A 22590-nucleotide genomic window follows, 5' to 3' on the forward strand; every position below is an offset into this window, starting at 1 on the left:
AGGCACACCATTCAGTCTCTCTATTCTCGTTGGAAACAGAGTAGTACTCGTAGATCAACCTAGCCAGGTCAAGACCTAAACCAGGAAAGCTTCCGTGCACAGGGTGGCTGATTTACCCTTGGACGAAACAACCTTTTTGGCTCTCTGCTTCGTACGCAAAAAACCGCATTGGACTTGGCCAGCCAATGTCGTGGTTTTCATCTCTCATATAGCCGAGCCAGGGTGCCCGTTCACCTTCCAAATGACCTCGAAGAGTGGTACACCCTGCTCGAGCACACGGTAAATTGGGCCAGGCCAGGCTTACACGGAAACCTCGCCAAATCCTATTACCGGTCTCAAGACGGCAATCCTGAGTCCGAGGGCTCTTTTCTTTATTTTTTATTCCCCTTCTTTTTTGCTGAGGTCTGGCACGTCTTCATCTCAATCCTGGCCGGCGGGCTTCCGGCTCCGGAGGGGGTTGGACAAGTACTGCACAGGGAGGAAATCGCATGCGACTATTACTTCGCAGGAGGATGGGCGGTGTCAAACAGGCCAATCGGCTTCGGATGGTATGTTTCTGGAATTTTGCGCACCACTGTCATTGGTGGGACAGTCCAACGACTCCTTTCGTAGGATCATGGATGCAGTGTGCTACACTCCGCACCAAACGAGAATGTACAGTCCTGTAAAACCGAAAGACCACAAACATCATATGGAGAGCCTTCTCGAGTATAAGGGTATGGAAGGGCAAGCCACTCGTAGAGAGAAGCATCTAGAAGAAACCATCGAATCGAGCATCGGGCTTAACACCGAACTGTTCAAAACTACAGTATGAACTGTGGCTTTCGATGTGTGAATGCCAACAACAATTGCGGAACATCTTCTCTTGGGGTGAGAGGGGAAAGGAAATGCCGGTGCAGTGCCACCTCCAAGCATAAGGCATGATGACATTGTAGGGTTGGCAAAACTTATCTCACTCTGACAAGTCTCAAAAAATCTGCAATAGGGTGTTTTGGGCGAATTTCCAGACAAGGTTACATCATTGATCTCTGCAGAGGAGACTGCTTTGAGATAATCAGTGCCCCCTTTTCGGTGGAAAGTGCAAAGCAGAATGATCAATTGATGCTTGGGGATCTCTGCACCTGCAAATTACTATTGCACTTTGAGCGAGGGACACTGGTCAATTCGGAGTTATGCTCGGTGCGACGGAAGAGCCCCTCCCAGGACCAGGTTAGGACATCAGATTTACCTTGCAGCACCTGTGAGGATGGCATGTGCCGATCGGGTCAAATTGATTCACCTCGATCGGGGTGCGCTATGTCATTGCCTGCCCGAGTTCTGTTAAATTCGTACCACCATCACGCCCTAACAGGAATCGACACACATTGGGGCAGAGCACAGAGTATTTCTTAATGGCAAGAGGTGGGTTTCCCCTGCAGTTTCCGGCCCACCGGAGATTCAGGGTCGAAGAGAGAGAGATAATGAAGAACAGGAAGCTCCACGTAAATATATTGATAGAAACGCTTTGTCTTCGCAAGAGTGCCTCGTAAACGACTCCCAAGACATTTCTCTACTCTCCGTCGAATAATAAACTACCACAGCTCGACCCATCTCAACTGTACCGCTTCCAGACGCCTAGTAATACTGCGTACATCCAACAACACCCGGATAGCGAAAAGGCAAGATCGACCTATTCCAAGTGTAAGTATGTTCCGCCTTGGTGCGAAGCCAACATCCAAGCATGCAAGTAAATGTGATTGCATTCATAATAGTGGGGCTCATCAGTAGAGGAGTGTATTTTGTACTTTGTAGTCTACCTCGCACATTGTGCTGCTCTTTTGATGCTGCACTAGCTCGGACTGGGCACTCCTCCCTGGAAAGATCTAATGGGAAAGAGGGCAGGAACGAATGAAGAGAGGTGTGTACTTTGAAAGGTGGGGTGGGGGGTAGGTAGGGCAAGTGGAAATGCAACTTTGTGCTCACATCAAGATCAAATATCATCACCCACCCCCTTTCATTCCTGGCGAGAAAAGTACGAAGTACTTTATCCATGCAGTGGAGGGGCAGCGGGGCAAGGGGGGTGTGTCGCAAACCGACCAAGTGAGAAGAAGGTCCCCCCAACCAAGTCAACAACATCCGTGAGCCTTGCTCATAATACTGGAGCGGGCTCTCAGAGTCTTAGCCCGGTCCTGCCCTGACTGGCTTCCGCTCTTTGCTTCGTAGTGTACTTACTTAAATGGATTGCCTGTTCCTTAGTCCGATCTGTTGTTTCCTCGAACCGTGTCCTGCTCACTGCTTACTGTCTTTTTTGTCAAGCTCTGTTTTGAACATCTTTGCGTCTCTGATCATCCCCCTCTTCCCAACCGCCTATTCGGCGTAAAAAAAGAAAAGCAAATTCAAATTCAAAATCAAATCCTCCGAGCCTCCGGGTACCCCTGCTGGATGGATCTTCACTGGCAATGATAGGTTTCCACTCGAGTGCCTAAATTACCGTTTATGGATCATCACCACACCTCGAGACCATTTACACACCCACGTCCCACACTTAGACATACGCCCCCAAGAAGCCCAAGAGGCTGACCATTGTGACCCCGTCCTGCTCGCCCGATATAGACCAGGGTTTGGCGCGTTCTTCCGTTCGACGACCCTCTTAGCCTGCTTGGATATAGACCGCCGTCTATTCATGGCAATCCAACTTGCTTCTCTCCAGACAGTTATATAAACCGAGCCATGCTGTCACCACTCATCCATCTACAATCACATCTCAACTGCTCCTTCAGTTGACCTCAGAAAGCACTACTTACCATATATAATCTGGCGTGCCACCGTCGCCTCCAACTTACACAACGGTACCCTACACTCTGACATCTTTCTCATCTTTCCTCCGCTATACACACTTCTAAGAGTGCGTGCCTTCCTGCCGACCACAATCCAAATAACCTCACTTCTCTACTGGCATACTAGCCTATCTCCCTTCTTTCTTGCAACAATGTGCGACTTCACGAAAAACTACTACATCTACACGACTTGCCTCGACCCCGGGGCTCACTTCTTCGGCACGTCCGTGGATGGCAAGCGAAGCGAGTCCTGCCCCAAAGGACCTCACGAGCGGTATATCGTCATCCCAGGACACTGCCCCCTGTGCTCAGGATAAGGGCTTCTCGGTCGTCTTGTCAGGCTGGCACCAGGCCTGATGGTTGTTCTTCACAACAGAACACGAACTGTCGTTACTTCTGCAGCCCGGTCTCACTTTCGGCCTCCTCCTTTTCCGTCTGTCTTTTCCAATACCACGGATGCTACCAAACGCGTTTCTCACATTTCAATTCCTTCAGCCAAACCCCGAGTTGCTTCTCGGTTTCCTTCTTTGCCCTTCACATCACGACCATTATGAACCAGGCGTTAGGCAAACTCTTTTTTCTACGTTTCTACCCCAAACAAAATTTGTAGCCCGGCTACAACCCAATTTTCCCATGACAGTCTCTCAGGAGAAGAAGAAAAAGCAGAAAAAAAGAATGAAAAGATTAGATTCACTTTGATGTGGCGGTGTACGATTCCCGGTGTATCTATGGAACAGAGCAGGCGACCATGCCCAACCTTCAGCCAACCGCTGGAGAGCGAGGACTCGCCCTCTATACCTTTTCCAGACTATAAATATGGGAGACCTTCCTGGCCGATCACATCCCTCTCTTTTGCTTGTTTTCTACGGAAAGGGGACTACAGCCAGAAGACGATTTGCGACTTGGAGGCTCAAGGGCATGGTCAAGGCACGTGTTACGATACTACATAGCGGATTTAAAGAAGATATAAAACAGTGGCAGGATAATGGAATACGTCGATTCTCTCTCACTCCAGTCGCCTGTTACAGATGCTTTTTGTCGAAATGTGAAAAAAACGTGTCACCGTACCTGCCAACCTACAGGGGTCTGAAAATGGGCAAGACATTGCCATTAACGGCCAGAGTTGAGGAGAGCCAGCCGCTCTCTCCCCTCACTCAATGCTCATATTGTGCAAGCCGCATGATTCATTGCCCTAGCATTGCGGGCGTAGTGTATGAAGGACGCCGTACAATTTCGAAAGTGGACTGAGAAGACGTCTAGGTTACTTAGGCTACAAGGAAAGGTTGGTGTCCTCCCCAGAACTTTTCTCATGCGCTTCATCGCATATTAGTGGTCTGCTCACACCCTCCCTTTAGGTACAATTGAGGTCTTGTGGTGTGCTAGGGCCAAACTTTGGATAGTTCAGGACTGACTAAACTGACCGTCAGGAGCACTTATCGCCTCCACTTCCCCGCCGATTGCCCATCGTACCCCCCGAGGCGCAGCCGGGACCATTGTTAACGAAACAACTTCTCCGGTAACGTTTCTTGCTCATTGACTAGACGTTTTATTAATCCTGTCAAAAGGAGGGGGGTTATTGGGGAGGTGCCGAGTGTCCAGTGAGAGGACAGCGTTTGAGACCAAGTCAATATTGCATATCTTATAGCGAGAAATTTCATCCTCATGATCAAGGTTTTCGTGGAAACAACAACATTGTCCTTCAAAAAGATGTTGTTTACCCTCCAGCCATTGCCGAGTTGGACCGCGCCTACTCCGGGGAGATGTGAAGTATTGCTAATATTATTACGTTCTGTTTTTGTCCCCTTACTTTCTTGAATATTGGTTCCCTTAATCCAAACTCATATGAGGGTGCAGAACAGGCGGCCTGGGCGGTCTTCCCGCTGGCGGCTATGAATAGGACGGCTCCCCCGTATATTGGCCCTTCGTTATAGGTGATGCGCTGGCAAGAAGGCGCTACAATGGGCCGCTCGAGGTGCCCCGTGCCTTCGTCATCACCCCACGGCTATCTAAAGGTCTGGTATAGCACGGTCCGGGGAGGAAACGGGACGAAAGGGAGGGCCCACTGGGTAAAAAGCCGGGGAAGTTAGGAAGGGAAGGGAAGGGAAGGGACGAAGGCGGGCCACTCGACCAGGGCATGGGTATCATGGATGTGGGAGCAAGGGCCTTTGCGAGGGTATGCTGATCGATCGGCGGGTTCCGGACATTCCACCTTGTTCTGCTTCCCTCCTTTGGGAGCCGGGCAGTGCTTCAAATCGGTCGAATAATCGGGAGTTCCTCTGAGGAGGATATCCATCGGGATGGAGGGCATAAAAGGGCAACAGGGGGTGTCGAGGATGCAAAGAAACTGACTGGCTCTCGTTAATACTTACCCTCCCTAGCCAGGCGTTCTTCCATGTAGAAAACGGGTGACTGGAGTGATCTGTGAGAGAGCACGTATGCGTCTGAGGCTAAGAATGGGACAGGGTCTTATACAAGGATCTAGGTATGAATGTTGGTAAGACGCAAGCGCTCATCTTACATTGCAGTAGTGCTGGGGTCCTTGCCTTTGCTCCCGATGATGAGACACTGCGAGTGTTTCCTTGGGAGGGGAAAGCGGGCAGGGCAGTTTGACTAGCACTACTACTGATGAAGAAGGGTTGCGTCTGTTTCCACTTCCGTTCGGTTTGAAGAAGACCAACCAAACGGATCGAGGCTGAGTGTCTTCATTCAAGCCCATCCCGGCATTGATCGGGGCCGGCCTCCCTCCAAAGGCCCCACATTGTTTCGATCTGGTGTCCATCGCACCTGCAGCTGGTTTCGCCGTGACATGGACCAGACTGGTAGGAGCGGGGCGGGGCGTTGATAAAACCTTGATTCGCACATGTCCAAGGACTGACGAAATCTCTCGGCAGCAGGAACGTTGAAAAGGGACCTTGGAGGAGGCGATGGGTTTCTTAGAAAGAATCAATTGATCACTCAAGGCATTCCGAATCTGGCACATGTGAAGATGGAGAAACGGTGTCAATGGACAACCCGCACCTTCTTCCCACGGAGGACAAAACACAGTACAATTGAACCTATTACGTTTTCACATAATACCAAACGGCCGTTCATGAAAATTTTTCGTGCATGATGTAACTGTAAACGTGTTGGGCTCAACTATAATAAGTAATACAGCAGAAAGAAGAAGGGAGAACCTGAAAGCTACGGGCAGTACCTCAGTATCATGCTTTGGGATGTCGTTGGCGGCGTCGATCCGTGTCTGCGATCTAAGACCAGTTGGGAAGTCCTTTAATGTCCTGTGCAGTACGGGTCTAGGCGTCGATCTCACAGGGTCTTATGCGCGTGGACTATCTAGGTAATTGCCATGAGCCCAGGTGGGTTCGAGCCTTTAATTTTTCTGCGGCGCAGCCCACCTTGCTTGAATTGGTGTTCTATGGATACCCTCCTGTGTCATATTTAGAGTATTCGACCTTCACACAGGTTTGGACACTAATATGGCAAGTCTTGTCACTGCTTGCAACCTTCACAGAACCCGATTCAGACGGTCAGCAAGACACACCAGGGATCAGGCTTTAGGAAAAGGGAGGGTGCCCATTAGCAGGATTGATCCATTAAACCCATCTAGGTTTTAAGATAATGGTGATTTAAAACTTCCGACCTGGCAAATCCTCTCTCGGGCACGAGAGCTCGAGACGCATGATTTGAGAACGAGCTGATACTTTACATCATGATATTTGATGATCCTGAGCGGCTCAACCCTTTCTTCTATTATACCCATCCAGTGGGCCAGGCCCAGTTGCAATTTCACTTCCCCGCCCTTCTCAATAACGGGCTAAGCTAGGCGACGGAAGACTCAACTCGCTTGGCTCTGCTTCCCGTGTCAGAGTCGGCGTGGCTATATCGACACCCCTCACCAGAGTGTGATATTTTGCTGATGAGACAGAATGGATGAAGGCGATCTTGGCAGGAGCCATTGAGAAACAAAACGTTGGCCAGTGGTCGACCGATGCCATCACTCTTCAACAATTTCAACCTCCGCACGGCCTCATCGTCATGGCGAGATACTAATTACTGAAAGCCTAGCGCCCTTTGATAAGCTCATTGTGTGGTGTCGGCGGTTACCCGTGTCTATCAATTCAGTTTGATGGTTAACCGTGACTGCAGGTACTAGTAGAGTGGGGGAGGGGGTGGAGCTTGGGCCACCGCGGGCGACGGCCGCCTGGCTCGGGGATCTGGACAAAGAAAGTAATAATTGCTCCCGTCCATCAAGGCGAGGGGGCGCGCAAGAAACTTAGCGAAGAGAAGAAGGCGAATTGAGTCTGGCGCCGGTAGAAAGTTTAAAAAGACTGGCCAGTGATTCGAAGGTCACAGAGGGTGTAAGTGGAACATGACGGACCAAACTCATTGCTCTGCACATTGCTTTGCACTGTTCATGGCCAATCTCGTCTCCAGTCAACGACCATCATCCATCAATTACTTTCTACCAAGTAATTCCAAGCCGTGACCTCCGCTACTGGTCCACGGACCGGGACGCCTCTGTTTTAGGCCGCCCAAACATTTCCCTTTGGCAGAGGGTGTACTTCGATATTCTCTCTCCTCACTCTTCTACGAAGCATTATTTCATCAACACGTGGCTCGGATTTCTTCTTCTGCCTACCTCATACATACAGCGCACCAATATATCCGGTTTCGAAAGTGGATGCGGCCCTTGCCGGGGAAGAGAACAAGAGAATCATTGCCAGATGTTCTTGTCCCTCTTTGATCATAGTGTTGTGTAAGCCCCGAATACGACGCAACGGCTTTAACAGCATGCCCTTCCGGAACCTGGGTCATGCCTACCCCTTGCGTCAATCCTGCGCCTAGGGTGCAGTGCAGGTGCTCTAGCCCAACTTGCATCACAGATTCTTTCCAGCAGTGAGGTACGACATACGAATGAAGGATGAGGTTTATTATGTGAGTGAACTGGACACCGGGGTACGGCAACTCTGTGTACGACAATTCTGCACGCCCACGGCTCCTGTGGAAACGTGGGCAGCAGGACGGGAGATTTCGGATCAATGGAAATCAAGGGACGAGGCGAGAAGGGGCGGAAAAGGCGGGAAAAGGCAGGTGCTGACCGCAGGCAGGCGTTGGTTTCCCTGTCGGGTTGGTGGGGGACCGCGGACGGGACGACAAGTCGAGGCGAACGAAGGCAATTTGGAAACCTTGATGGTGCATATTGTTGGTGCGGGAGAGTGTTATATCTACGAGGAGTATACCGAGACGTGGATCGACTAACACGGGAACAGAATCAAACAATGTCCAAGACGAGGCCAATTTCTTCCGGGAGGAAACACTCCTATATTATCTTTTCCCCGGAAACGCGCCTCGTGACGTCCCTTTGGGGGGGTTCGCGCTCTCCCGTGAATTACTTGCACTCATAATTCTTCAAATATAGCCTCTCAAAGACCGAGATATTCTTCTGTTGTTTAATGCCGCGCACTCGGCCCGAGCCCAAGAGCAAGGCGTGATTTGTTTCCCTTTATTTTTTTCTTTTTCTTCACTTTTCTTGTTTGTCAATACGCACATACTTGTTCGATACGAGACGGCTCAAGGGAATGGACCCATCTCTCTCTTCTACAAAGTAGCAGAGAGCTGGATGATGCGCTTTCAGCCTGACCCAGAGGTGGAGATAACGCAATGTGCCACCACCTGCAGCCTGGCTGCACATTGATCCTTGCTGACTTGGTTGAGTCCGCAATTCTCACATTGTTTTCGCCCCCAAAATCGGATCCGGCACCGATGCCACCCCGCCGATGTTGCATTTGATGTGAGGTTTTATCACCTCTGCAGTTGTCGGGAAGAGTCTATCAACATCCCTCTCAATACCCACACCATCCCAAAAATTAGAAGAATTAGAAGGGAGAAAACATTGATGAAAAAAAGAGGCTCGAAATTAGGGTGTAACGCCCACCAAACCAAGCCAAATCGGTCAACCTCGGTGATAGAAATACGTCGCATTTTGAACCGTAGGGTGATACTTCTCCTCGCATATACATACCAAAAAGTTGCCGTTTCCTATAAGATCTTGGTGTCCTATAACTCCTCCCCGGCGTGGCGAAGGAAGTGTTGTGTTTAAGAACTATGTCGTATTGAGGGATTCTTACTCCCCGGATTCTGGTAGGGTTTAGTTGCAGTCTCACATCTCACACTAGGCGGAGGGTTACCTTGAGCACCGACTGGCTTGAGGCAGTTTCAACAAGGGAAATCGTCGCGGTGTTCAATGTTCCATCGAGGGTTGTCTGTCCATCCTTTCACCTCAGTGCCACCGATCTCTCAATAAGTGTTTCCTTTTAGAGAATTATATATATATCCATATGCACCTCTCCCATCCTCATGTTCTCCGAACTCATGCCTCATACCGAACTACGAAACGTTTGGTTCGGCTAGTTCTCCTTGTAAACGAGAAACGTGAGTGACGACAAGTTTCATCACTTAACTGTCAATAATCGCAGTCGTATAACCTTGAAGGTCCATCCGCATGAGCCTAGACACTACTGTAACCACCCGAAACTTTGGTAAGTAGATGTCATGGTGTTGAGAGAGGTGAGGGCTACCTGGGCCTCTTTAGGTTGGGCTTGATCCAATTCAGAAGATCGTGCATGAAGGCCGCCAGTATTGTAAATGACGCCGAGAAGCAGGTGGACGAATTAAGGAGTGGCGTGTAAAAGAACTCCGCAGAACTACGAAGTAACGGACATAGAGCGAGAGCGGATCGCCAACCAGGGATGGATCGGGCCGGACCTCCACAGTTTAGATCTGTGAGATTACACGAAGTATTATTCCACCTCCGTATTTCGTACTCATCGAGAAGTGAATTGCGGCCTCGCGCTCGGCTTCCTGTGTCGATGTCTTGCATCTTGCGGAAAAAGGTCTTTTTTTTTTTTTTTTCAGCATGCGGAACGCCGAAATAGGTAATAGGGTAGCTTCAAGCTGGAACAACCAAGGACCGGGTCTATTTGTGAGGGGCGGCGTTGTTTTAACCCACTCCCCTCCAGCGCCCGTATCCGTCATACATACACACGCACACGAATACATATATATAGCTTACTTGTGTATACTATCTCCATTTCGATATCGGAAGGGGCGGGGGGGAGTATGAAGGAGGGGAAACGTGGGGCCATTCGGGTCCTGGACCTGTACGAAAGCTTGGCATGCCCGCGCCCATCTCCCTGCTTTTCGTCGAGTTTTAAAGATGTTTCTTGCATGTTTCTCTCATCACGCCGAAATTGCTTGCTTGATGCTCCATGCAAGGCAAGGCAAGGCAAGTCAGGGCAAGACAAGTCAGGGCAAGACAAGACCAGGATGCCTGTCCCAAATTCAGAAAGCAGAGCAAGAAAGCGGGGAGACGCAGATTGGGACAAGATGCATTTTGATATTGGACATTATGTGCTCCTTTGCGGATTGTGGGGAACACATTGGTGGAATGAGAATGCATGCACTTCCACCTCCACTTACAACTTGCACACACACCTGCACCTGCATTTACACCCACACTGGCGTCAACGCACATCTGCTGTCGACATGTCAGCACCGAGAGGGAGTGGAGCATTTTTGACAAGTCTGATATATCTCGAACACAGCACGCCAATTGATGTGTTATAGGGCCCTGACGAGCACGGTGATATAGAACCACGCCCCTTGGCGGATCAAGGACTGAAGCCAGGATCGTCGAAACCACCAAGCACACACCGACTTCACATCCACCGCTTTCCGCTTATTACAGGGCATCCCTTTCGGGTTTACACTCAATTTAGTAAGGTCAGTGATAGATCCTCGTAGGCATACAAGGTCGGCGGTTTCGGAATGTCCTTGGGTAACTTGAGGCTATCAAATAGTGCTCCGGCACCGTCAACAGGCAGTGATTCTTGCAGATATTCAGACCGTCTCCGGTAACAGCCTACCCGAGAACAATGTGATGGTTAACGCATAGTAACATTATTTCTTTGAAGGACTTTTGGTCTTTGTCAGGCTTGGGGCCTTCCTTGGTAAGCCCTGATACCACATCATTGATGCTATTTAGGGACGGGGCGGTGTGGAAAGGGGTGATGACGTCGGAAGTTCGGGGGTAGTCAGACCGGTTCGGTGTGCAACGCCGGCTCACCTGAGGACGGAACCTCGGATGGTCAAGGTTCCTTTGCGGCCAGTCTCACAAATACAGACCAGGGCATCAATTGATTGCTTATCTCAGCATCCCTGTCCCAGATGTTCTTCGATCAGGATAGCTGTGATGAGGGGCGGACACTCACTAATCTTTCGCCTCGATCGGTTGCTGCTAGCAAAGCGCCGAGACCCGACGTATTATGGAGCAAGAAATGGGTGGGTAAGCATCCAAGGAACGACTGCTCTATCACATCTTTATTTAATGTATAGACGCTCATGCTACCGAATTCTCTGGAACGTCAATTATCAAGATGAAGACCCTATCAACAACCGATGACTTGAGTGAAGGTCTGGATTTTCATGACTCTCGTCAAGAGAGGGAGGGGCCTAATGTACTCACTCCCCACCGACGACTTGAGTGAGAATGAAGGATTTTAGCGAGTACTTGGGGAGGGACCCCGGGGGAGAAGGATCGAAGATGCGTAAATGGGGAGAGTCATATGATGGTGTGGAAAGTGGAAAAGGTAAGACAATGCAATGGGAAACTATGCCAGAACCAGCCTACGAGTCTCTATCGCAACCGAATAACCTCCATTAACACTGTCTCGAATAGTTTCAAGGGTGAAGGCATCCTTCTCTGCGTCGTCTATTTGCTCTTGGTCCGATTGGCCATTCCAGTAGTCTTGTTGCGTCCACACCAAGGTAACGGATGGCCGATACACTTACTTGCGACCACTCTCAGACGTCCATACCGAAATAAACCCTCGAAGGGTTCAGCTTTCGAGGTTGAAATGACGTTGGAGGGATTGAAAGCCTTGAGTGCAAGGACAAGGCTTGCTATTATGCCAACCGACCTCGGACGCACGAGCAGGAAGTGCGAGGAAGCCGTGGCGATTTCTGAGTTATTACCGAGCCATCCAGAGACCCTGACGCGCGCTGATTTTTGTGGTGAGAAAAGGTCGATGGCTCTCTGCCGTTCGGTCATCATGATCTTCGAATCATCTAAGAAAGGCACTTACGTGGAAAGTGTATGGGTGTGGAGCGAGACAGTGTTAGTGGTATTGCCAGCTTTGATTTCAATCTTCTAGGGCTTGTCCGGCGTAGGCAGTGCCTCCGTCATCCTCCCCAATCCACCTCGGTCAAATACCGATGGCTGCTCGTGACAGACCAACAAGGAGATTTCGGTCTGCCGTCGACCGAGACATTTTCTAACCACCAGCTTTGTTCTGCATGCCTACTTCCACTACAATCGGCTTCTTAGTGGACGAAGCAGTTGGCGGGACTTGGGTGACTTCCCGTGACACTGTTTGGCAAAGGGAGCAGCACCTCTGCCGGTGTTTAAACTCCGGTCCATTTCAGCACTGGTGGAATTTTTGTTTCGCTGGACGTTGAGAGTGGCGCAATCCTGCAATGTCACCGGACTACGTCGATAGGCGGTGAAGACTGAGATGGCAGGACCCGGTTTAACTTGACGTCCAAACTGTACAGTAATGATACACGATATTCAAATCCAATCACCTCCGATGCGTTCCGTCGTAGAGCAGAATTGGGTTGATACGTGCCTAATGTGAAAGAAGTGGGAAATGATGCTTAAAGTGGAAGGTATAATACACAGTTTGTTGCGGTTTTCTTCGCCAGTCGGACGATTTAGCGACCATCTGGGCTCGAAGAGAAGGGGTTTAAAACTGCTGCCTGGTTGGGGCGGTGAGTTGCGCAGCTGAGTTACCCCTATCAAAATGTATCACACGCGATCTAGTCGGCCCGTGTTCGAGATGGGAATTGGGAAAGGAGAGATTCGGCGATTAGAGGTGGCTTGGTCTGAATCGACAAAGAGTGGCATACACAGTAGTTTCAGTCACGCATCGTGATGCCAATGCGTAGGGGTTGTATGGGCAACGTCTGTGCTGGATAGATTCGTGTCCGAAATCCCAGTGCCGCACCTGCCAGCCCCTCTGCTCCAACGCTAGACCAGATTCGGTTGACAGCATCGGGGATCAGCCACCATCAACCAGGCACTGGACCAGAGCATTCAGACTCTCGCCAAGCGGAAATTGCCAAGTACCGAAATTGTACTTCAGAGTTTACCTCACTGGCGGAGCCAATAAACCACCTTAAGTGGGCGCAGCCAATCATCGTCGGCGGCCGCGCATCCTCGATCCATCCGTCGTCCAACTTCAATCTCGACGTCGACTCTCGTGATGATCGTTGGGGCTCGCCTGAGCAACGCGTGTCGCAGTTGATATTTCTCTCTCGTTTTCGAGCAATGCTCCGAAGGCTTCAGTCGACATAATGCCGCCCATCGCCCCGAACCCGTCGTCTCCCTCGCGTCCCGACCGTAACACCTCCGCAGGCGCAACTATGTCGTGGGGCATCCTAGAGTCTAAGTCCCTGGAGAAGGTTCCGGGTTAGTGATGCTTATTCTGTGGAGCCGCAGTCCTTTTTTTTTGCGATCCGCCTTTTGTGTGTGTATGTGTGTGTGTGTATGAGCCTTTGCTAACTCTCGCTGCCGCCGCTGCTGCTCCTGAACTTAGGGACCACCCGTTATTTCGATGACCTCGAGAGACCTCAGATCGCGGACGCCAATACTCTTCTGAAATGCGACAGGTCGGGCCCGGTGCCCATCATTCTTGTACGGACCTGTCTCTCGTTCTAAGTTCTATGCACGAAAGGAAACGTGGTTTGGTGGCGGGTTCTTTTCTTTTTCTAATCAATCTTTCAGGTCCCTCAACCGTCAGACGACCCCAATGACCCTCTCAACTGGCCGATATGGAAACGCGACACGATCACCTTCATCCTCTCGATGAGCGCCATCTTTGCTACCTCGCTCGGGTCCATTCTCGCGGCGGACACAATCGTTATGACCATTATATTCAGGACGACATTTACGAAGGTGGCTTTGATGACTGGATACTTTTTGCTTGGTGTCGGCGCAGCGGCCGTGTTCTTCGTCCCTTCGGCTAGGATTTGGGGAAAGCGACATGCCTTCATTTTCGGCCTCATCCTTCTCATTGCTTCCTCCGCGTGGGCTGGCTCTGCCAGAGAGTTCAAGGCCCCCGGTTTGGGCAAATACGGCTCGTTCATCGGTGCTCGCGTTGTCCAGGGTGTCGGCTGTGCTCCGTTCGAGACTCTCGTCAACGCTGCCGTCAGTGATCTCTACTTTGTCCACCAAAGAGGCATTCGTATGGCTTTTACTAATTTAGCCGTGTTTGGCGGTGCATTCTTCACTCCTATTTTGGTTGGAAAGATTACCGAGTCCCTGGGCTGGTATTGGGCATTCTACTTCGTCGCCATCTTCTGCGCCCTTTGCCTAGTTTTGGTGTTCTTATTTTGCCCAGAGACGGCTTATCGTCGCGACGCTTCGCTTAACACTGACATGGAGGCGGAGGTCCGGCATGCATACGACTCTGCTCAACAGTCGCCTCCCCATACTGAAACCAGGATTTCTGGCGGCACCGAGACCTTGGCAAACAACATACCGACGAACTTGGACCCGGCCAAGGCCGAAGTAGCCGGAGTGGCAACGTCCTTTAACCCGGCTCGTTTTATCCCGCCAAAACGCACCTTTGCTCAATCGTTGGCTCCGTTCAACGGGAGGAAGACGGACGACGCTTTCGGGGAACTTCTTCTTCGGCCTTTCGCTCTCGTGTTCCACCCTGCTTTCTTGTGGGCCTGTATGGTGCAAGGTACTATGATTGGATGGACTGTCTTTATCGGTGCTATCATCGCATCTATTTTCACCGGGGGCCCGTACTTTTGGACCGAGGTAGAAAACGGGTATGCCTATGCTGGTCCCTTCGTCGGCGCACTAATAGGCTTCGTTGTGGCCGGGCTGGGGGCAGATTTCAGCGTCAAGTGGCTGACACGGAGGAACAACGGCATCTATGAGCCTGAGTTCCGAATCTTCCTCACCATCCCTGCGTTCGCCGCTGGGTGTGCCGGCTTATACGGTTTCGCTATCACGGCGTCGCAACTCATCACTGGCAAGTACCATTGGATTGTGCCCATTATCTTTTTCGGCCTTCAGGTCGCTGGAATGGTCATCAGCACCGTATCCAGCTCGCTCTACATTGTAGACGCCTACCGTATGTAGCCATCCTTGCTTTGAAGACTGTCAAATCACGTCGCTAACTTTTTTTTCCCTTCCCCCTTTTCCTTCTAGGTGATCTGGCTATTGAGGGATTTACCATGATGATCATCTTTAAGAATTTCTTCAGTTTCGTCCTCACCTTCTTTGCATTTGACTGGGTCACTACGGGCATGGGGATCAAGTGGACTATTGTCATCATTGCCTCGATCCAGGTCGTCATCTTCCTCACTAGCATCCCGATGTGTAAGTGTGCCAGTCTCCTTTGGCCATGTGCTACTCCGCAGTCCGCTAACCGTGGCCGTCTAGACATCTACGGAAAGCGAATTCGTGCTTGGTCATTTAAGCATAACCCTGTTCAACGGTTGGCTGTAATGTATGCACCGTTCAGCCGCTGGTTCGACTCCACCATCACACCTCGAATAAATCATCTCTACAATCAATCTTCGGCGTCGAAGGAGTAAATGTCTGATACTAATTAATAGGCCGCCTTGTGCGTGCTGTTTCTCTTTTCTTAATATTTTGGTTTGTGAAATAGGATAGTGAGTGATAGTATTACATGAACTGAAGTTCTATTCCTTGGTATATTCATATATGTGTGTGTGTGAGAGTGTCCATTTGGACTTAACATGGAGAAGAAGAGCGGCGTTTTTAGTAGCTTGTTTTTCTTTTTTCCTTTCTTCGAATGCCCACACAACCCATCCCCTTGCTCCAGGCTTGAATCATTCAAAGAAGAAATGAAATGAGGTGAGGGTTAACTGCTCGTGGTGCGAGATGCCATTCTTAGGCACCAGGCACTGTAAATAAATGATTGGCGAAAGAACTTCAATCTCCAGCCTCTCTCATCTCCATATGGTCATCATAAAAGTTGCGAACAAACGAAAAAAAAAAGATGTCGAAGAGCGATTGCCAATCCTTACAACCCAAACACAATGGTTTCACCTCGGATAACCTCCGAAGCACCATCACCCCAAATACCCACGATAGAAATAGCGAAGCTCAAGGCCGCAAGACTAGTCTGCACAAGCCTCTCCTTAAGGAAAGTCTCAACCTGGGCCCTGACCTCCTCGCCATTCTGCTGCTGCTGTTGCTGCGCAGCCTGATCCTCCTCGACCTCCTCACCGCTCACGGTACCGTCGCTGTGTGCGTCGCCGAGGACTTCGTAGCTCGCCTCCATGGAGCGTTGAGGCCTCCTCCTCTGCGGAGACGACGAAGCAGCGGGAGCGGGCGCAGCGGGTCGGGTCGAGGGTCTACCGAGGAGGAAGGGAGCGAGGCGCGGGGCGAAGGCGGATGCGGCGGCGAGGAGGGAGGTGTAGAGGAGGTAAGGGTGGCGGGAGGATCGGGGGGAGAGGACGAAGGCGAGGGCGAATGCGGAAGAGGAGAGGGCGGAGAGGGTCGTTAGGTGGGTTGCGGAGGAGGAGGAGAGGGAGGTGAGGGTTTTTGAGGCGGTGGTCGCGGAGGGGAGGGTTAGGAGGGCGGGGGCCGCGAGGGTCGAGAGAGTGTAGGAGACGCCCTACATTGTAGGAGAGACGAGGTCAGTCAAGTGGTTACGACTCCCCCCCTTCTTTATTGTTCGTTTTGTGGAAGGGGACGGGAGTTGGAGGTGGGAGGGGGAGGAGGGGTTATGACGCAGTGGGCATGACGTACGGTTAGCAGGCCGACCGAGACGGTGCCGACGAATTTCAGCGCGGAAACCTTTTTGGAGGTCATGATGCGGAAGACGACTTTCTGTGGACTCTTGGATGTTTCGGACAGACAGAGACGGCGCAGATTGACGAGGCGAGAAGAGATATATCGCGACTTGGGACGATGCGAGGTTCAAGGTTTGGGCGTCGAGGGGATTCTCCGGCCGGGTCTGGTCGAAGGGATCAATGATGGTGTGTCGTCAAGCATCAAGCACCTGATGAGGGGCGTCGTCTGATTCGCTGAGGGGGTGACACTCGCCCATTGGTGCCTTGAGCGCTGTGAAGGCGGAGAACTGCAAGCGGGCGGACCCAGTTGCGTGCCAGTAGCTGCCGTCTGTTTACTAAGGCGGGCGGCAACGGCCAAAAGTGGCTTGAGCTGCCATTTTAGTGCAAACTCATTATGCAGACCGCACTGCATAAAATGTGGATGTCTTGGATCTCAGGCCAACAAGATGCTATGCGAGTGCGAAGTACGAAGGTACGCTTTGGAGCTTTTTCGCGTTGCTGATTACGTCAATCCACAGCGGAGCCGAGGCTCGTCGACCTCGGCAGCCCCGTAGCTTCCCCAGGCTTAATCCCAGCGGATTGCGGAGGCAGGGAAAGAAGTCCGGGGGGACACTAAACCATTTGTAGGCCCGAACTCCGTTTCTCTCCTCCACATATTAAAGAGAAGTTCCCTTCCCTTGAAAGGAGTTTGTCGACTGAAAATATTATCAATATAAACAATCGCATTCGCTTGATTTCGAACCAGAGAGTCGACCGTCCAGTTGTGTGTGTGTGTCAAGAGTGCCCGTTCCTTGCCGTGATATACCCGCGACACGAAAACAAAATGTCGATCCCCGAATCTGAATATCTCAGCCCCGTCTGGAAGGATGGACTGTTCAGTACGTCTCGCCCACTTTTTCGTTCTCAAGAACCTCTAGCCGTCATTTCTCGGACGTCGATGCTAATGTTGTCTCGACGATAGACGGGCGCGTGGTCTTTGTGACGGGAGGCGCTGGTACGATATGCAGCGCTCAAACGCGAGCTATGGTGAGGCTCGGCGCCGATGCTTGCATCATCGGTCGCAACGTTGAAAAGACCGAGAAGGCGGCCAAAGACATCGCGACGGCAAGGAAGGGTGCTAGGGTGATTGGCATTGGTGGCTGCGATGTGCGAAGCGTAAGTCTAGTGTCTGGGCCTTAAAGGCAGGATGTCCGCAGAAGGGAGATCGTTTCCAAAGGTCGGAATTGTATTCGCTGACTCGACTGTGCCTCTAGTACGAGAGCCTTGCCAGCGCGGCGGGCCGCTGTGTGAAGGAATTGGGCGGTATAGATTTCGTTATGTAAGTCTAGCGACCCTACAGTATACAATCGTATCAGTCCCGAAGGCGTCGTTGACTTTGAGCTCACATCTTGGATAGTGCCGGAGCAGCCGGTAATTTCGTGGTACCCTTATCTAGGATGAGCCCGAACGGTACGTTATGACTTTCATCATTGCAAGCGGTATAAAGTCTTCCTAACACCCCTTCACCAGCCTTTAAAGCGGTAATCGACATCGACGTCATTGGCACCTTCAACACCGTCAAAGCCACCATCCCTCACCTCGTCGAGTCCGCCAAGCGAAACCCCCTCCCCAGCAAAGACGGCCTCACAGGCGGCCGCATCATCGCCATCTCCGCGACCTTCCACTACACCGGTATGCCTCTCCAGGGCCACGTCGCGGCCGCCAAAGCTGGCGTCGACTCGCTCATGGCATCTGTCGCGCTCGAGTACGGACCCTTCGGCGTCACTAGCAACGTCATAGCGCCGGGCCCCATCGCAAACACCGAGGGAATGTCGCGACTCAGCGGTGTCGGCGACGATGTTATGGGGAAGCGCATCCCGTCTGGGAGGCTGGGCAGTGTGAGGGACATTTCTGACGCGACGATTTACCTGTTTAGCGATTCGGGTTCGTACGTCAACGGGCATGTTCTTGTGGTGGATGGCGCGCTGTGGAGGATGGGCGGGTCGGTTGGTGTTGGGACGGAAATTGGGGTGCAGTATCCCGATTTCTTGTTTACGGGACAGATTGCTAAGGGTCTTGCTGGACAAAAGGGCTCCAGCTCGAAGTTATAGAGATGTAGCTCACTCTCTTTCTTACTTTTTCCCTCTTCTTCTTTTCCCTCGCCTTTAGTTCTCGTCCCCGTCCCCATTTCTATGTCGTTGTCAAGGAAATCCCTTGTGTAAGACTAGATCTAACTTCGTACCGGTCTCATGAATGTTGCACAACCTATAATGATTTTAGCCCTCTCACAGGGTGATAGAGGCTGCGAGTATTACCGCGCCATGGACTCCCGAATGTCTGTTCGTGACTTTGACCACCAACAACCCTGAGGAGAATAGAGCAAAAGTACTAGCAGATCACAGCCGGGACGTTCTCGGATAGAGGACTCACCCGCCATGCGGGCATCAAGCTATATTAGAGAAGGAGATTTAGGCACGCGGGGTGGAAATTGCCGTCGCCGAGCAATGCGCATAAGGACCAATTTCACCGAGCCGGCGTCGGTTTTTCTAGCGTTGTGGTGTGTGCCGAGTTGTTTCTTGGGTGTGCGGAACGGTGGTAGCATTGATCTCATCTCGGTAACATCCAATGCATCTTGATAACCTATATCACGTACTAGGACCACTTCAGCGTACCTGTTGAGCCGTTCTCAGTATAGGCAAAGGCTCTTTGGTTTTTTGAAGCATGGTCCCCACCAAGTGGTCGCACAGAAACGATGCAACATCGAAAGAATATTGAAAGGCATGGAGCTAAAAATGGAATTACGCTGCAGTAGCTGGCTGAAAGATCAGCAAGGCTAGTGGCATCGTAGCTAGATCTGATGAGAGGTAGCTTGACGACAACAACAGATCATCAGCCGGGCAATGATTTACGCGGAATAGCGCAGCAGGCATTTCCCTCCCTGCCTGTGTCGCCTTGCAGGTTCCTACCGAGACTGTGGATCACCTAGGTTATTGGGGTGCCTCTTTTTAAGCCGAGAGTAGTGAATGGGTAGAGCGCAGTGGTCATGACCTCACCCAATGCGGCATCTTGAGAGAAGGCTTGATCATCGATGAAGCGCAGGTCAAGATTTTTGGGCAGAGCTAGCCCAAGGTCTAATTCGGATCCGCCTATTACCCTCTATAAGTCCCACCGACGGTGGGGTTCTAGGGGCATTCCTGACATGCACTATTAACATGAACTATTATTATCTTCGCTGAACACGACTGCTTGCGACACCTAGTGCTTCCCGTTTTGAAACATTGGCATTGCGCGTCCATCGGTGTCGGGGCATGATGAGGTCACTGGACGAGGCGTCATGCCTCGACCTGGTTTGAAGCTGGTTGGGCCTAAGGTTTAAGGGGTGCAGAGACCAAAAGGTCAAAGCTTTCCCTGCTCGCGTGGGCCTCCTTTTTTGGTGGAGGGAGAAGGGAACAAAAATTTCCGTGTGGCGATGCGGACGAAAACTATTCACCTTCTGATGTGTTTCTAGCGGGCGATGGGCGGGTAGGCGATGGCGTTACACTCGAGACGGGCATGCTTAGAGATCTCTCGTGGAAAATAGTGGACTTCGGTGGCATGAAAGGAGAGCAACAGAAAACTCTCTCGCCTGAGATGGGCTGAAGCAAGGAACTTCCATGCCGACTTTGATCCACCCGGCATTGTCGTACGAAAGGACACGGGCCTTGGTGATAATATAGCTATATGTACATCTCGTATTCTACAGAACAGGACAGGCAGGTGGAATGCAGCTGTGAAGTACTTCGTAGTACCGAGGTATTCGTACAAGATAGACTCATGAATGCAAGGATGGCGGTGATGGCTTCCCGTCATTCATCATCAGGCACCAGGTGTGCTCTCTGCTCAGCAGGGGAGGCATGTAAACGGCGAAGCCGGGAACGATCCAATGAGTGGTCCACAAGACTGCAGGTCCTGTGATTGACACTCTGCTCTGCAGCCACTGCAACAGTCACTTCAGAAGTGGCCTTCTGAGATGGATGGTCAGTCAGTATCCGGGTCAGCCGCACCACCTGGCACAAGGTTTCAACAACAGGTCAGCACTATCGGCTGGCTGAGACTCAGGGCTGGCCCGAGAGTGTGGTTGGCGACTGCAGGGGTGAAGGGTCCTGCAAGACCACACCATTCCGCAACTGGCAACCATCGCAGATCTGGCTCTGAGGTGATGGATTTTGGTCGTGGAGTGTACCCCTTTTCACTTCGAATGACATCTCTGGCTGCATGCGCGAAGTATGCAGGCACGCACTCATCATTGTCGAAAATGATCGATTTAGTGCCAGACTACTTCGTAAAGATTGCAGTATTATTCGCAGCTGGAATTATGGCTCATGCACCCATGCGGAGCAACTGAGAGCCACAAGAACCTACAACATGAACAGTTCAGGGGCAGTTCACCCTTTCCCAAGGTCTACCGATTGATCCTAATCCAGCATGGAATGTCGGGTTTACAGACCCCCGTGCTGGGGCAAGCGTATTAAGGCAGAAACGACAGGCAGACGCGAAAAGGACAGAAGACGGCATGGGACAAGTGAACCAATCAATCCTGGACCCCCTTTCAATGTTGCGAATACAAACAGTGCTTCACCAGGGATCAATTGATATTAGTAGATTCATGTTCTGCCCTGTGGTAAGACTTCGAAGAGGAGAGGGCACATGGATGGATCCATCAACCTGGCCCGTTTGCCCTGCCGCTATCATTATTTATTCCGCCGACTTGATTGCTTCGTAAATACTCCATAGATCAAGGTCCTCCGTATGTAGAGCATGTATCACCAAACGTGTCAAGTTCTCGTACTGCTTCTCCCTCGCCTTCGAAACCGCTTGCCAGTGCCGCTGAGGCTGCATTGCGATCAATAGCATAGTGGTCTAACCGTCTTTTCTCGAGATGTCCACTTCCCTGTTTCGACCTGAGGCTGAAGGTCTCAACTTTCGCCTCTAGGGCACCAGAGAAACTTAAATCAAAGGGTCCGATTGTCCAAAAGCGATGACCCTTTGAACTGGGGCGAGACGGTGGTGGAATCACATTGATCTCACCTTCATCCATTCCAAACGCTCCTTCCACCAGTACTTTGTAGCCCAGAGGTTGTTGCCAGCAACGGTCATTGCGGGTACCTCCGTTGCAAAGTAAGCAAGTGCGAGTATTACCTGTACAAGTACTTCGAGTGACGGTACCTCCCATCTTCTTTAAAGTGTTCACCCTCTATCTCTTCACCGTCCTCGGCCCTTGAAGTGCAGCCGGAACGTAGCACCAAGCAGGCACTAGACAGACCTGCATACACTAATGTACTGCGGTTCATGTACAGTTACCTTCCCCAGACGGATAGTCTCGCCTCTGGGTACTTGATTCCTGCTATCTTCCTGAGCACCCCCTCTAATTAATACTTCGAAGGCTCTAATTAATAGCTCCCTTGCTCCTTCCGTCCATCCACCACCCACCAACCCACAAGGAGAAGGACCCTCCAACTCGTGCCGTGGTTCTGAGGTTCTGGTTCACAACCTGCCCAGCCTAACCCAGCCGCTCCGCGACCCTTGCTGGATGGATGGCGGCTTCCCGCGCACTTTGTTTACAGCAGAGTAGACAAGTACCTGTACTCAGCCGGTTCTAGTGTCCCTCAAATCAATCCCTTCGATTTGGTCCCCGGCTACTTCAACACCACCCTCCCTGCTCCTCTCCCAAGACCTGTATCCATCCATCTTCAGCAACACCCCCCCCTCACCTCACCGACGTCAATCTTAACCTTTGCGTTACCGCTCACAGCAACGCATATATTTTTCTTGCGCTCCTTCTAGCAAGAGGACAAAAATCAGACATCCCCCCACTCTCTTCTCCCGCTCCCTACTCCCACTATTTTTCTGCCTCCTT

The 22590-nt window shown here is 51.3% G+C and overlaps 3 protein-coding genes across 3 annotated transcripts; 2 read left to right on the top strand and 1 right to left on the bottom strand.

The window, feature by feature from the left end:
- Positions 1-13229: 13229 nt before the first annotated feature.
- On the top strand, positions 13230-15488 carry SAPIO_CDS3088 (uncharacterized protein; the record flags this gene model as incomplete). Its single annotated transcript, XM_016785957.1, has 5 exons — positions 13230-13344; positions 13472-13569; positions 13660-15022; positions 15100-15270; positions 15334-15488. 5 exons carry the CDS (start codon positions 13230-13232, stop codon positions 15486-15488), a joined length of 1902 nt encoding a protein of 633 aa, XP_016643963.1.
- Positions 15489-15940: 452 nt separating this feature from the next.
- SAPIO_CDS3089 (Uncharacterized protein) lies at positions 15941-16734 on the bottom strand (the record flags this gene model as incomplete). The annotated part of the gene is made up of 2 exons (XM_016785958.1): positions 15941-16537; positions 16672-16734. 2 exons carry the CDS (start codon positions 16732-16734, stop codon positions 15941-15943), a joined length of 660 nt encoding a protein of 219 aa, XP_016643964.1.
- Positions 16735-17538: 804 nt separating this feature from the next.
- Positions 17539-18805, top strand: SAPIO_CDS3090 (uncharacterized protein; the record flags this gene model as incomplete). The annotated part of the gene is made up of 5 exons (XM_016785959.1): positions 17539-17593; positions 17677-17870; positions 17969-18033; positions 18112-18164; positions 18225-18805. 5 exons carry the CDS (start codon positions 17539-17541, stop codon positions 18803-18805), a joined length of 948 nt encoding a protein of 315 aa, XP_016643965.1.
- Positions 18806-22590: the final 3785 nt, after the last annotated feature.

This window comes from Scedosporium apiospermum (genome assembly GCF_000732125.1).
Source record: "Scedosporium apiospermum strain IHEM 14462 chromosome Unknown SEQ_SAPIO_0088, whole genome shotgun sequence".
Lineage (NCBI taxonomy): Eukaryota > Fungi > Ascomycota > Sordariomycetes > Microascales > Microascaceae > Scedosporium > Scedosporium apiospermum.